This window comes from Heteronotia binoei, chromosome 1, assembly GCF_032191835.1.
Source record: "Heteronotia binoei isolate CCM8104 ecotype False Entrance Well chromosome 1, APGP_CSIRO_Hbin_v1, whole genome shotgun sequence".
NCBI classification, from domain to species: Eukaryota; Metazoa; Chordata; class Lepidosauria; order Squamata; family Gekkonidae; genus Heteronotia; species Heteronotia binoei.
The window spans coordinates 274612852-274626248 of NC_083223.1; the positions used below are offsets into that span (position 1 = coordinate 274612852).

Consider the following 13397-nt stretch of genomic DNA (forward strand, 5'->3'; position numbering starts at 1 on the left):
TTGTTGGTCTTCCAGAGTAACTGGTTAACCACTGTGTGACAGAGGATGCTCTACTAGAGGGAACATCGCTCTGATCTTGCTTGACTCTTCTTAAGTTGCTCTTATGGAATCTAGATAAGAGCCAATGTTGTGTAGTTGTTAAGAGCAGTGGACTCTAATCTGTGTAACTGAGGTTGATTTCCCACTCCACCACAAGAAGCCAGCTGCCTGACCTTGGATCAGTCAAAGTTCTTTCAGACCTCCCTCAGCCCCACCTACCTCACAGGGCATCTGCTGTGGGGAGAGGAAGGGAAGGTGGTTGCAAGCTGCTCCAAAACTTCAGGCGGAGAAAAGCAGGGTATGAAAGCGTCTTCTTCTTCTTCTTTTTCCTCTGCTTCTTCTTCTTCTTCCTCTGCTTCTTCTCCTTCTCCTTCTCCTTCTTCTCTTCTTCTCCTTCATCTTCTTCTTCCAGCTAAAAAGCTTGTCTAAGCGGACTAATATACGGTAATCTCGCATGCAACTAGTAACCTGGAAAGTCATAAATTATCCATGGGTGCCTCCCTACTTCCCATCTATTTTTTCTTGCTCTGGAGTCTACTACTTCTCCTTTAAAAGTTCTGTGTTCTCTCTGCGGAAGACAGTTGACGATTTAATTTTGGAGTTAAAACAACAAAACAAAAACGGATGTGGTTCACATTGATCCTCACAGTACTTGATTATTATTTGTTTAATTTCAATTCCACTCTCCCCTGCAAACGTGGGGCTCAGAGTGGACAGACAGAAACAATTTAACAATTACGGTAGGGTTTGTAGAATCTTTCGGGCTCAAGTGCCGTGTTCTACTGGAGAAAGTTTTCCTTCCAGACGTTTCGTTCTCGGCTGCGGAGAACATCCTCAGTGGCATTGCAGCCGGAGCAGGCGCTCTGACCTTCTTGGCTGCTGTGCATTGAGTGAGGCCAGGGCTGCTGGAGAGCTGCTATTTCTAGGCTGGAGGGGGTGTGGTGAAAGGGCAATAGGTTTGTGGATGTGCCCATTGTTTGGTGGGGCTTCCTGGGCACATCCACAAACCTATAGCTCTTTCACCGCACCCCCTCCAGCCTAGAAATAGCAGCTCTCCAGCAGCCCTGGCCTCACTCAATGCACAGCAGCCAAGAAGGTCAGAGCGCCTGCTCCAGCTGCAACGCCACTGAGGATGTTCTCCGCAGCTGAGAATGAAACATCTGGAAGAAAAACTTTCTCCAGTAGAACACGGTACTTGAGCCCGAAAGATTCTACAAAACCTAATGATGTTACAAGCCGTGAAAACCTGAAATCTTTGATAATTTAACAATTAAGTCTATATATGCATATCAGAATCAGTTAACCAGATGGCACAAAAATTATTCCACTGCTCCAATGACCCAGGGACAGAGAGGAAGGGAAAAAACAAAGGCAGTATAAAACTCCCTTGTCTCACCCATATGCCTGGTGCTATAGTTCCATTTTGCAGGCGCTGTGGGATTGAGTTAAGTCCTGCAGGCTCACTCCGGATTACATTCTTTAGAACAAGAGCTATCACAGAGAAGTCTCTAACTGGAGGTGAGGCCAGGCGAACTGTCTTTGTCCCTGGGACTGCCAGTGTGTTGCAACTTAAGAGGTAATATGCCGGGAGAGGCATTCTTGAAGACCGTGAAGAGGTTTAAAGCATATTATGTGATACTTGTTTGGCATAAGAAGAAGAGAAGAGATTGGATTTCTACCCCACCCGTCGCTAGCCAAAGAAGTCTCAGAGTGGCTTACAAATCTCCTTTCCCTTCCCCTCCCCACAACAGACACCCTGGAAGGTAGGTGGGGCTGAGAGAGCTCTCCCAGAACTGCTCTTGAGCAGAACAGCCTTGAGAGAACTCGTGGCTGACCCAAGGTTACATCGGCAGGTGCATGTGGAGGAGTGGGAAATCAAAAAGTATGTTCTGATTTCTTGTATTTTTGCAGACTCGTTGCTGACCCAAGGTGACATCAGCAGGTGCATGTGGAGGAGTGGGAAATCAAAAAGTATGTTCTGATTTCTTGTATTTTTGCAGATTCACCCTTCGTCACTCAGACGTGGCTCACTGTGGACCAGCCTTTGCAGTTCCCTCCTGTGCCTCTGCTCCAGTTGTTGGCTTTGGATCAGCAGGCCTCGGCTACGGTGGCCTCCACTCTGGCATATTAGTCAGAGCTGGGTCTCCATCCTTTGCAGTCCCCTTCATAGCCTCTGCTCCAGCCGTCGGCTTTGGATCAGCAAGTCTTGGCCATAACATTGGGGCACCCTCCGCTAGCCTTGGCGTTATCTTCACGGTCAACCCTTCCTGCATCAACCAGATTCCGCCCGCCAAAGTCATGATCCAGCCACCTCCCGTGGTCATGACCCTCCCAGGACCCATCCTCTCTGCTACCGGGGAACCAGTGGCTGTGGGAGGCAGCACTTCATGTAACGTTAGTTATGGTTCAACTGCCAGATGAAGTGAGGGCCTTGCGGAACCTTGTGTAGTTCCGCAAGGCCTGCAAGGCTATCCTCTTCCGGCTGGAATTCAATCGACTTGCCACCGGCACTTAAGAGAAGTGGAAGAAGGCCGTCGCCACCAGAATAGCACCAACTCAATATTCTGGTGTTTTTTTTTCTGTTTTAACTGTTTTAATCATTGCATATCTATTTTATTACCAAATGTGCAAAATTTAATACTTATTAATTTAATTGTTTTGGGGATTTTATGTTTTGAGCCGCCCTGAGCCTGCTTCGGCGGGGAGGGCGGGATATAAATCAAATAAATAAATGGTGGGCCTGGCAAAGTGGTTTCTGGAGCTAGCTTTGGTTCTCTTGAAGGTAGTTTTGGAGGCCGTTTGGGGAGCACCTTGGATAGTCTCATCCTGGGCCACAGAGGCAGTTGCTCTCCCTGCAATTGAAAAGTCAAAGAAGAACGGTCAAGAAATCCATGGCATAATTTATGAATCTGGCTATAGATCTACGGAACATCCCATCCTGAGGCGCAGAGGCAGCCGGTCTCCCTGCTAAAGTTTCATGGACTACTTAAATCAAATTTGCAGCAATCAAGAAACCCTTGAGCATAACAGTGTAGCTTGGGTATTAATCCACTGAGTACCTTCCATGTGCTCAACACTCTCCATCCAGTTTCCTGTCTCTTTATCTATGGAGGATATTCCCTTCTGTAAATGCTTTGCCCGGTTTGGAACTGACTCTTTTTAAAAGTATGCACTTGAATAATTTTGTCTGTTTCCTTTTAAAGTTTACTCTGTATCATGAAACTGAGAGTCGGGTCTTGATTTAATCTGAGAACTGGTTTTACAGTATCATAAGAACACAGAGTATCAGAAGAACTTCCTGACTGTTAGAGCGATTCCTCAGTGGAACAGGCTTTCTCGGGAGGTGGTGGGCTCTCCTTCCTTGGAGGTTTTAAAACAGAGGCTAGATGGCCATCTGACAGCTATGAAGATCCTGTGAATTTAGGGGGAAGAACTTCCTGACTGTTAGAGCAATTCCTCAGTGGAACAGGCTTTCTCGGGAGGTGGTGGGCTCTCCTTCCTTCGAGGTTTTTCAACAGAGGCTAGATGGCTATCTGACAGCAGTGAAGCTCCTGTGAATTTAGAGGGAGGGATTTGTGAGTTTCCTGCATTGTGTAGGGGGTTGGACTAGATGACCCTGGAGATCCTTTCCAACTCTATGATTCTATGACATAAGAGTAGCCATGTTGGATCAGGCCAATGGCCCATCCAGCCCAACACTCTGTGTCACATAAGAACATAAGAGTAGCCATGTTGGATCAGGCCAATGGCCCATCCAGTCCAACACTCTGTGTCTTACATTGACCAAAAAACGGTCATCAGGAGAACCACCGATGGGGCCAGAACTTCAGAAGCCCTCCCATTACCCCCCCCAACCAGCCCAAGTGGCCAGTGTAGTATCTAAATCTTTGGACAGAGTCCCCATCTGACCTCCCTAGTACCAAGACAATATACCTCCAAATCCAACCCCCTCCCCATGGTTTCTATCAAAAGGGTGCTCTGGCCCTCCCAGTTTTGTAGCTGGTCCCTCCTTCAATACTATCCACACCAATGTAATTGTTGATTCTCCTCCCAGATATTTAATAATAATAATAATAAATAATAATAAAATTTATTATTATTTTATTATTTAGTCCTTTAAAAAGTAAAAGTAGTCCCCTGTGCAAGCACCAGTCATTTTCGACTCTGGGGTGACGTTGCTTTCACAACGTTTTCACGGCAGACTTTTGACGGGGTGGTTTGCCATTGCCTTCCCCGGTCCTCTACTCTTTCCCCCCAGCAAGCTGGGGACTCATTTTACCGACCTCGGAAGGATAGAAGGCTGAGTCAACCTGGAGCCGGCTACCTGAACCAGCTTTCTCTGGGATCGAACTCAGGTCATGAGCAGAGGGCTCCGACTGCAGGACTGAAGCTTTACCACTCTGCACCAAGGGGCTCTTAGATTTGGCCCTTACTACACATTTCAATCAATCAATATCTTTATTGCATTAGCAAAAGTATTGCCATAGCAACCAACCAAATACAGCAATAAGATGAAAGGGAACGAAGAGAAAACACAAGGCAGCCTCCAGTACCTCATTCCATACTACGATAAAGAATCATACAATCCTAAAATATCTAGAATAAAGTGTCAATAAAATTTTTAAAACCTAAAAGCTTTACCACTCTGCACCAAGGGGCTCTTAGATTTGGCCCTTACTACACATTTAATTACCAGGGGTGGGCACGAACTGGGGAAATGTGGTTCGGTTCGGTTTGTGGTTCGCAGTGTGCCCGGTTCGTTAAACACAGACCGTCATGAACCTTTTTTTTCCACTAGATGAACCAGTTCAGTTGTGAATTTCGTGATGTCGTCGAATGGCCCCCCACATGCCAGGGACGCCACACTGGCAGAGCATCTCTGACTGACTCTCCTTTACCTGCATACCAAGTCTGGTGAGGATTGGCTTTAGGGGGGGGGGGTCCAAGTTATGCTCCCCCAAAAGATAGATGCCTCTAGGAAAATACTTTCTGAGAAATGACAGTCACAATTTCAGCAGCGCATAGAATAGACCCAGTTCGAGCTAAAGACACCATGCTCATCTAAGACGCCCTGCTCATCATCATCATTTTATTTATATCCCGCCCTCCCCGCCGAAGCAGGCTCAGGGCGGCTAACAACACAAATCAATACATGCATTATACAGTATATTTAAACAAAACTAATTTCACAGTTGAATTAAAATTCTATGAAAATTCTAAAACGATAAAATTAATATTAATGTGCTGGTGGATTTACTTAGCAGTGTCTCTCTTTAGTCGGCGAAGGCCATTCGAAAAAGGATGGTCTTGCAGGCTGTTCAAAATCCCGCAGGGCCCGCATTTCTTCCGGAAGCTGGTGCCATAGGTGTGGAGCCACAACAGAGAAGGCCCGAGCGTGGGTACTCTGTAGTTTTACCTCTTTCGACCCAGGGATAGACAGCAGGTTCTTCCCTGCTGACCTCAGTGTTCTCTGGGGCTTGTATGGGGAGAGACGGTCCCTCAGGTAGGCAGGTTCTCGGCCATATAGGGCTTTAAAGGTGATAACCAGCACTTTGTAACGAACCCGGTATGTAACTGGCAGCCAGTGCAGTTCACGCAGCCCCGGCTGTATGTGCTCCCACTTTGAGCCCCAGCAAAAGCCTAGCAGCTGCGTTCTGCTGACTCATCTGACTCATCTCCACCCACACAGGCAAAAAGAAGAGGGGCTCCCTGCATAAACGTGTGACAACAAGTGGAAAATGTCAAGGAAATGTCATCTGTTATATCCAAACAACAATAGCATTTATTGAGCCAGTTTTGTGTAATGGTTAAGTGTATGAATACCAGCCCCATGGCGCAGAGTGGTAAAGCAGCAGTACTGCAGCACTGTGATCTGAACTCTCTGCTCACGACCTGCTTTCGATCCCAGCGAAAGCTGGTTCAGGCAGCCGGCCCGAGGTTGACTCAGCCGAGGTCGGTAAAATGAGTACCCAACTTGCTGGGGGGGGGGGAGTGTAAAAGACTGGGGAAGACAATGGCAAACCACCCCGTCAAAAGTCTGCCGTGAAAACATTGTGAAAGCAACGTCATCCCAGAGTCGGAAACGACTGGTGCTTGCACAGGGGGACTTTTCCTTTCCTAAGCGTGCGGACTCTTATCTGGGAGAACCGGGTTGGATTCCCCGCTCCTTCACTTACAGCTGCTAGAAAGGCCTTGGGCTAGCCATAGCTATCGCAGGAGTTGTCATTGAAAGGGCAGCTGCTGTGAGAGCCCTCTCCAGCCCCACCCACCTCACAGGGTGTCTGTTGTGGAAAGGAGAAGATAAAGGAGATTGTAAGCCACTCTGAGTCTCTGATTCAGACTGAAGGGTGGGGTATACATCTGCAATCTTCTTCTTCTAAACACCTGCGTTTCAAAAGCATTCAAAAAGTGTCTGCAGCAAAGTTTCATTAACACATTCCCAGACAGTCCACAGCAAAGACTCATTCACTGAAAGTTCTTAAAGATACCAAACATTAGGTTTCCTCACATGAAAAACATTCCTAACACCATGTTCACACACACAAAAAAGATCCTTATAGGATTCAAATCATAAGTATAACTATATAAGTATAGGATTCAAATCATAAGACACTGAAAATGTCAAGACAGTGTGCGTTTGCAATAAAAAAGACCAATGCCATGCTGGGAATTATTAGGAAGGGAATTGAAAACAAATCAGCCAGTATCATAATGCCCCTGTATAAATCGATGGTGCGGTCTCATTTGGAGTACTGTGTGCAGTTCTGGTCGCCGCACCTCAAAAAGGATATTATAGCATTGGAGAAAGTCCAGAGAAGGGCAACTAGAATGATTAAAGGGCTGGAGCACTTTCCCTATGAAGAAAGGTTGAAACGCTTGGGACTCTTTAGCTTGGAGAAACGTCGACTGCGGGGTGACATGATAGAGGTTTACAAGATTATGCATGGGATGGAGAAAGTAGAGAAAGAAGTCCTTTTCTCCCTTTCTCATAATACAAGAACTCGTGGGCATTTAATGAAATTGCTGAGCAGTCAGGTTAGAATGGATAAAACGAAGTACTTCTTCACCCAAAGGGTGATTAACATGTGGAATTCACTGCTCCAGGAGGTAGCGGCGGCTACAAGCATAGCCAGCATCAAGAGGGGATTGGGTAAAATATGGAGCAAAGGTCCATCAGTGGCTATTAGCCACAGTATATTATTGGAACTGCGTGGGGCAGTGATGTTCTGTATTCTTGGTGCTTGGGGGGGGGGACAAAGTGGAAGGGCTTCTAGACTCACTTGTGAACCTCCTGATGGCACTTTTTTTTTTTTTTTTTGCCACTGTGTGGCACAGAGTGTTGGACTGGATGGGCCATTGGCCTGATCCAACATGGCTTCTCATATGTTCTTAAGTAAGGAAATCTGTGAAGTCCAATAATATTCACAGAAAGCCCGTCCATGACGACTGGTTCCCCATGTTTCATTGCCTTTATCAAGACTGCTGGCTTTAAACTGAACCTGTTCCTTGCTGACAAGCCAAGTGATTGCTTTCTGGATGACACTGCCAGCATGCTCATGGGAATGACTTCTTACAAGCATAGCCAGCTTCAAGAGGAGATTGGATAAACATCTGGATCAGATGTCCACCAGTGGCTATTAGCCACAGTGTATTGTTGGAACTCTCTGTCTGGGGCAGGTGATGTTGTGTATTCTCAGTGCTTGGGAGGGGCACAGTGGGAGGGCTTCTGGTGTCCTGTCCCCACTGATGGACCTCCTGATGGTGCCTGGTTTTTTGGCCACTGTGTGACACAGAGTGTTGGACTGGAGGGGCCATTGGCCTGATCCAGCATGGCTTCTCTTATGTTCTTATGGCCACTGTGTGACAGAGTGTTGGACTGGATGGGCCGTTGGCCTGATTCAACATGGCTTCTCTTATGTTCTTAAGGTGGCTTGCCATGATGTCCCACTTCGCACAGCACCCTGAGTGGTTGCACAGCAGCCTTTCTTGGAGGAGCCTCTTGCTCCCTATCCACTTCTCCCTATGGAGAGGAAGTGAATACCTTCTTCCTCTAACTGGCTTCCACTCTTTCCCACTTGTGGCAACATCCTGGGCTTCACCCTTTGTCTGAAAAGGACATAAGAACATAAGAGAACATCACTGGCCTGATCCAACATGGCTTCTCTTATGTTCTTATGTGACACAGAGTGTTGGACTGGATGGGCCACTGGCCTGATCCAACATGGCTTCTCTTACGTTCTTATGTGACACAGAGTGTGGGACTGGATGGGCCACTGGCCTGATCCAACATGGCTTCTCTTACGTTCTTATGTGACACAGAGTATTGGACTGGATGGGCCATTGGCCTGATCCAACATGGCTTCTCTTATGTTCTTATGTGACACAGAGTGTTGGACTGGATGGGCTACTGGCCTGATCCAATATGGCTTCTCTTATGTTACACAGAGTGTTGGACTGGATGGGCCATTGGTCTGATCCAACTTGGCTTCTCTTATGTGACAAAGAGTGTTGGAGTGTTGGAGAAGCCATGTTGGCCTGATCCAACATGGCTTCTCTTATGTTCTTAACTCTTGGAAACAGAAACAAAACTCCTGATATCATGATGCAGAGTAAGATTTATTAGAAAACCAAAGAAACTGTTCAGGCAAATAGTTTTTTACCGAGAGAAAGTTTTAAAGAAGGCAAATCATTTGCAGAATGGAATATCTTCCATAGACAAAGAAGAAGGAAACTCTATAAGGCACAATTAAAGAAGAAGAAGAAGATATTGGATTTATATCCCGCCCTCCACTCCGAAGAGTCTCAGAGCGGCTCACAATCTCCTTTACCTTCCTCCCCCACAACAGACACCCTGTGAGGTGGGTGGGGCTGGAGAGGGCTCTCACAGCAGCTGCCCTTTCAAGGACAACTTCTGCCAGAGCTATGGCTGACCCAAGGCCATGCCAGCAGGTGCAAGTGGAGGAGTGGGGAATCAAACCCGGTTCTCCCAGATAAGAGTCCGCACACTTCACCACTACACCAAACCGGAGGAGTGCTTGAAAATTATGTCCAGCTATGAGTCTTAGAGATGCTGAGAAGTCGTCCTCTAACTGGAAGAAGAGTGTCCAGCACATGGCGGGTATTCAGCAAGCCACTATTATGCCATGAGTTTCTTGATTGTGCCAAATCTGATGTAAATTGCTCTTGATATTTTAGCAGGGAGACCGGCTGCCTCTGTGCTCTAGGGTGGGATGTTTAGCAGATTCTATAGCCAGATTCATAAGTTATGCCATGGATTTCTTGACCAGTCTTTTTTTGACTTTTCAAATGCAGGGGGAGCAGCTGCCTCTGCGCCATGGGATGAGACTGCCTCTGCGGCCCCAGGAGCTCCCCAAACGACCTCCAAGAGAACCAAAACTACCACCAGAAACCACTCTGCCGGGTCCTCCATAACTAACGGCACATGGAGTGTGGCCTCCTACAGAAACTGGTTCCCCGGTAGCAGAGAGGATGGGTCCTGGGAGGGTCATGACCACGGGAGGTGGCTGGATCACAACTTCTGCAGGTGGGATCTGGTTGATGCAGGAAGGGTGGATGCCAGGGAGAATGCCCAGGCTAGCGGAGGGTACCCCGATGTTACGACCAAAACTTGCTGATCCAAAGCCGACAGCTGGAGCAGAGGCACCCGATGGAATGGCAAAGGATGGAGACCCAGCTCCGGTGAATCTGCCAGAGTGGAGTCCATCATAGCCAAGACCTGCAGATCCAAAGCCAATGGCTGGAGCGGAGGCACAAGAGGGAACTGCAAAGGATGGTCCACAGTGAGGCATGTCTGAGTGATGGAGGGTGAGTCTGAAAGAATTCAAGGATGAAGAAAATAATATTATGCACAAGAAGCACCGTGAGGCTTGGTACAAGAGTATGTCTTGGAGAAACGTCGACTGCGGGGTGACATGATAGAGCTTTACAAGATAATGCATGGGATGGAGAAAGTAGAGAAAGAAGTCCTTTTCTCCCTTTCTCACAATACAAGAACCCATGGACATTCGATGAAATTGCTGAGCAGTCAGGTTAAAACGGATAAAAGGAAGTCCTTCTTCACCTAAAGGGTGATTAGCATGTGGAATTCACTGCCACAGGAGGTGGTGGCAGCTGCAAGCATAGCCAGCTTCAAGAGGGGGTTAGATAAAAATATGGAGCAGAAGTCCATCAGTGGCTATTAGCCACAGTGTGTGTGTGTGTGTGTGTGTATATATATATATATATATATATATATATATATATATATGTGTGTGTGTGTGTGTGTGTGTGTGTGTGTGTGTAATTTTTTGGCCACTGTGTGACATTGGCCTGATCCAACCCGGCTTCTCTTATGTGACACAGAGTGTTGGACTGGATGGGCCATTGGCCTGATCCAACATGGCTTCTCTTATGTTCTTATGTGACACAGAGTGTTGGACTGGAGGGGCCATTGGCCTGATCCAACATGGCTTCTCTTATGTTCTTATGTGACACAGAGTGTTGGACTGGAGGGGCCATTGGCCTGATCCAACATGGCTTCTCTTATGTTCTTATGTGACACAGAGTGTTGGACTGGAGGGGCCATTGGCCTGATCCAACATGGCTTCTCTTATGTTCTTATGTGACACAGAGTGTGGGACTGGAGGGGCCGTTGGCCTGATCCAACATGGCTTCTCTTATGTTCTTATGTCTCTAAAAATATCTGTAGGGAGTTAATTAATCCCCCCCCCCCCAAAGATATAGCAGAGAATATATATAATAGAAGCAGTGGAATTCAATGCAAGACGATTGCGTGGGGGAAGGCACCCAGGGAAACCTCATGACATTTCAAGTTACTAGTTGCATGTAAAACTAACATGCTGAACAATATGTATTACACGAGAAGTAGGAGGAGGAGGAGGAGAGGAGGACAAGGAGGAGGACAAGGAGGAGGAGGAGGAGGAGAAGAAGACGAGGTGGAGGACAACATGGAGGACAATGTGCAGGAAGAGGAGGAGGAGAATGGATTTATACCCCACCCTTTACTTGGAGTCTCAGAGCTGCTTACAATCTCCTTCCCTTCCTCTCCTCACAACAGGCACTTTGTGAGGAAGTGGAGGCTGAGAGAATTCCGAGAGTATCGTGAACAGCTCAAGGTCACCCAGGAAACTTCATGTGGAGAAGCAGGGAATCAAACCTGGTTCTCCAGATTAGACTCGATATCTCTCTCACCATGCCTCTCTGGCTCCCATTCTAGCTGATAGCTGTGTAGCATTGTAGCTGATACAAGCGGGCGGCCATGTTGATCTGAAGCAGCAGAATAAAATTTGAGCCCAGAGACACCTTTAAGACCAGCACAGTTGTTATTCAAGGTATAAGCTTTCATGTGCATGAACATTTCTTCAGATTAAGTATGCAGGCACATAAAAGCTTATACCTTGAATCACCATCATCATCATCTTTGTTGGTCTTAAAGGTGCCACTGGACTTAAACTTTATTCTAGCTGATCTCATCTGCATTCCAAAAGAAGAGGATATGAAGAGCCATGGTGGATCAGACCATTGGACCTTCTAGCTAGGGTTGCCAATCCCCAGGTGGGAGCAGGGGATCCCCCGGTTTGGAGGCCCTCCCCCCGCTTCAGGGTCATCAGAAAGCAGGCGGAGGGGAGGGAAATATCTGCTGGGCACTCCATTATTCCCTGCGGAGACCGATTCCCATAGGGAATAATGGAGAATTGATCTGCGGGTATCTGGGGCTCTGTAGGGGCTGAGGTAGAGGCACCAAATTTGCAGTATAGCATCAGAATGCCTCTCCTCAAAACACCCTCCTAGCTTCAAAAAGATTGGACCAGGGGGTCCAATTCTATGAGGCACCAAAGAAGGTGCCCCTATCCTTCATTATTTCCAGTGGAAGGAAGGCACTGAAAAGGTGTGCAGTCCCTTTCAATGTGATGGCCAGAACTCCCTTTGGAGTTCAGCGATGCTTGTCACAACCTTTCTCCTGGCTCCACCCTCAAAGCCTCCTGGCTCCTCCCCCAAAGTCCCAGATATTTCTTGAATTGGACTTGGCAACCCAACTTCTAGTGCATTATCCTGCCTCACACAGTGTCCAACCAATTGCTCTAGATGTCCACTAAAAAGGCATGGAATGCCAAGTCTTCTCATGTCCAACCCTCTGCTCAATGTAGGATCAGCCGACAGCAGGGGTGGCCAACGGTAGCTCTCCAGATGTTTTTTGCCTACAACTCTCATCAGCCCCAGCCATCAGCCATGCTGGCTGGGGCTGATGGGAGTTGTAGGCAAAAAACATCTGGAGAGCTACCGTTGGTCACCCCTGGCCTACAGCATCCCTGAAAAGTGTCCATCCAGCTGCTGCTGAAAGACTGCCAGTGAGGGGGAGCTCACCACCTCCCTTGGGAGCCGATTCCATTGTGGGACAACTCTTAGTGTAAAAAAAAGTTTTCCCCTGATAGCTAGTCAATACCTTCCCACCCGTCTCTCCCCGTATGAACCTCAGAGAGCACTGAGGTCAGCAGGGAAGAACCTGCTGACTACTCCCGGGCCAAAAGAGGTAAAGCTACAGAGTACCCGTACTCGGGCCTTCTCTGCTATGGTTCCACGCCTATGGAACCAGCTTCTGGAGGAAACGCGGGCCCTGCGGGACTTTGAACAGTTCCGCAGGGCCTGCAAGACCATTCTTTTCTGAATGGCCTTTACTGACTGAGAGAGAGACTGCTGAGCAAGTCCACCATCTGTATAATAGCACTTAATTTTACTGTTTTAGAATTTTAATAGAATTTTAATTAAACTGTTAAATTAGTATTGTTAAACATTGTACAATGTATATATTGACCTGCGTTGTTAGACGCCCTGAGCCTGCCTCGGCGGGGAGGGCGGGATATAAATAAAATTGATGATGATGATGATGATGATAATTTGAACCCATTATTGCGAGTCCTCTCCTCCGCTGCCAACAGGAACAGCTCCCTTCCCTCCTTGGACAGCCCTCAACGACAAATTTAAAAGAGCTTGTCCAACAGGGATTAATTCCGTAGGGAGATCTTTTACATAAGAGAAGCCATGTTGGATCAGACCAATGGCCCATCCCGTCCAACACTCTGTGGCTGAAAAACCCAGGTGCCATCAGGAGGTCCACCAGTGGGGCCAGGACACCAGAAGCCCTCCCACTGTGCCCCCCCAAGCACCAAGAATAGAAAGCATCAGTTGCCCCAGACAGAGAGTTCCATCTATACCCTGTGGCTAATAGCCACTGATGGACCTCTGCTCCAGATGTTTATCCAATCCACTCTTGAAGCTGGCAATACTTTAAGGTTAACACCAGAATGTTGTGCATTCTTAAGAATATAAGAGAAGCCATG

General features: G+C 47.4%; 2 protein-coding genes across 2 annotated transcripts; one reads left to right on the top strand and one right to left on the bottom strand.

Moving 5' to 3' along the window:
- The first annotated feature begins 1439 nt into the window (after nt 1-1439).
- LOC132584475 (uncharacterized) lies at nt 1440-2901 on the top strand. The gene is made up of 3 exons (XM_060256403.1): nt 1440-1615; nt 2040-2440; nt 2771-2901. The coding sequence occupies exons 1-3, from the start codon at nt 1440-1442 to the stop codon at nt 2899-2901; spliced, it is 708 nt and encodes a 235-aa protein (XP_060112386.1).
- Nucleotides 2902-9341: 6440 nt separating this feature from the next.
- Nucleotides 9342-9848, bottom strand: LOC132584571 (feather keratin 4-like). The gene has a single exon (XM_060256509.1). It carries the CDS (start codon nt 9846-9848, stop codon nt 9342-9344), a length of 507 nt encoding a protein of 168 aa, XP_060112492.1.
- Nucleotides 9849-13397: the final 3549 nt, after the last annotated feature.